Here is a 2,398-nt window from a genome sequence, read left to right on the forward strand (position 1 = left end):
TTTTAATAGATTTTATTCGCAAATGATTATTAATTCGTTAGTTTTTTTCTTGAAAGCTGGATATTAATTCGTTATTTTTTTTTGTATTTTCTATATGAAATTGTTGTTTTTTCATTAAACATTTCTACTTCAACATTGGTTTACAAGCATTTTCAATTGCAATTTCTATCTCCATTTTGCATTTAAGTGAACATAATTCTTATTTGTTTGTAGCACTTCTTTAGAACTTGCCTGTATTTGTATAAACACAGATCATTTGAGTTGTAAGTATATCACACGATAACAAGTAGAAAAACCAAAGGAGTTTTTTCTGGAATCAAAGCAACATTGATGTTTTTTGAGTTTTTAGACAACACACGACTGAATAAAAGACACACCACTAGTCACAAAGGCCTTCTTCATAGAGAGGACACAAAAGATTTTTGTTTAAAAGAGTCTTCCTTATGTTAGGCTTCAGATCTGAGTTTTTTTTAAGCTCAGGTTGTCCTCAAAGGTGGAGACACCAATATCACTCCATCTCCTCTCACAAACAGATACTGAATATTCCGCTTTATCGTCTGCAATCACACACACCAAAACATATTACAGGGGAGAGACAAAACCAACTTATCCTAGTCATATCAAAAAAACTAGCACAACTAGAGGAGAGTCTGAGCAAGAGCAACTAAGAAAAGAGACTTCACTACTAGAAACACAATTTTTGTCTCCATTCAGCTAATCAGAATCTTTAATTTTGCTAAGCGTCTCAACTAGAGCATCTTTAAATGCACTACAGTCTAAACAGAAACTCATTGAGCTGAAACTTGCATATATAGGAGATATGAGTGTAAATAAAAGCTAAGAGACACTTGTTCTCTATAACATGAGCGATATTAACCCATCAAATATTCATCAAACACAAATCATATTGTGTTAACAAAGAGCGTACCCTGACGATCTCTTCGTAGGTCTCGTCATCGATTTCTACAGTTGTGATAACTTCTTCAACATCACCCAGAATCATGTTCAAATGCTGATCAAACGCCTGCCCCCGACAAACACAAAGCAAAATCAGACATAAGCGGGGAAACCTAAAGTCACCAACTTTGAGGCTCAATCCATCAAAACATTACAACCCAGAACCCTCAATTACATCTAATCGCCGTAAATCGAAAAGCTTTTACTAAAAATCGAAACTTTCGAAAAAGGCGCAAAACCCTAGAGAAAACGTACGTGAAGCTTGCCGCGGAGTTCGCGGTCAGAGCGGAGCTTGACATAGATTCTCTCGTCGAGACTCAGGCGAATCAGATCTAGTGGCTCCCTCACGGTGGCGTCTTCCTCGCCGGACATTGTGTAAAAAGCTTCTCCGAGGGTTTCGATTAATCGCAGCCGGAAACACACTCTCTGAATCGCACGGCCGCTTTTTACAAACCCAGTAGAAGCTTAAACGTTTCATTTCCTATAAAGGCTTGGGCCCAGGCCCATTTAAGGCCCATATGTTAAATAAACTCTTTGAGCCCGGACGACCATTTTATGCTCAACGACTTGATGTGAATCGACCAATGTCGCTAGACGATACAGAGGCAGTGGATTGAGTCTAAGTGGTAACAATTATACATCAGTGTATTTAACAGTTTGCTTAGCTTATAACATTAGGCATTTGTTTATTCTAGAGGTATTGTTTGTTTCCGTATTTCTGTTGCAATTTTATGATTATATGTTTCCATATATAGAAAGTGGTTCTATATGCTTAGGTTATGTCAGTGAGTCAGTGAAAGGGACAAGAACAGATAGTTACTTGTCAAAGATTATGACTGCTCTAAATTAGCTTTCTTCCTTGCGGAATTGATTCTCTCTTAAGGGGATGAGGCCATGAGATTTTAGGTCACTGAAGTATCTTTTTGAATCTGCCTTTTGGTTTTAGGGAAAGAAAACAAAGCAACACAAAAAATTTGCAACTTGTTTGGCTTTGGAAAATCTAAATTTATGATCAGTGCTAGGAAAATACAAAAAAATAATTACAAGCTTGGCCCAAAAAGTTTTTTTTTTTTGGCTAGTAAGAAAACAAAATTAGGCCATGACATTAATATGTTTACTGATTTCTATACCCACCACATTAATGATAAAAAGCAAATTCCATATGACAATTTGATCAAAAAGCCTTTAGTAATATATACAAATTGGAAGAAGAAAGGTTAAAAGTATGATTTATGTGATGGAAGAAAGGCAAATGAAGAATGTGAAATGGCCTTTGTTTTTTCTGTCTTTCACCTCTTTTGCCCTTTCCTTATTCACAAGAGCCTCTCCTCTCTTTTATCTTCCAATTTGTTTTGCCTTTCTTCATCTTTTCATCTCCTTTCGGCATCTTATCATTTACAAAAAAGGTTCTAATTAACAAACGAGGCATGCAATATAATTG

At 36.0% G+C, this 2,398-nt stretch overlaps 1 protein-coding gene across 1 annotated transcript; it reads right to left on the reverse strand.

Moving 5' to 3' along the window:
* Positions 1-287: 287 nt before the first annotated feature.
* LOC106354647 (sm-like protein LSM3B) lies at positions 288-1,427 on the reverse strand. Its single transcript, XM_013794638.3, has 3 exons — positions 1,213-1,427; positions 929-1,024; positions 288-557 (listed from the first exon to the last, which is right to left on the reverse strand). Exons 1-3 carry the CDS (start codon positions 1,327-1,329, stop codon positions 477-479), a joined length of 294 nt encoding a protein of 97 aa, XP_013650092.1. The 5' UTR covers positions 1,330-1,427; the 3' UTR covers positions 288-476.
* Positions 1,428-2,398: the final 971 nt, after the last annotated feature.

This window comes from Brassica napus, chromosome A7 (assembly GCF_020379485.1).
Source record: "Brassica napus cultivar Da-Ae chromosome A7, Da-Ae, whole genome shotgun sequence".
Lineage (NCBI taxonomy): Eukaryota > Viridiplantae > Streptophyta > Magnoliopsida > Brassicales > Brassicaceae > Brassica > Brassica napus.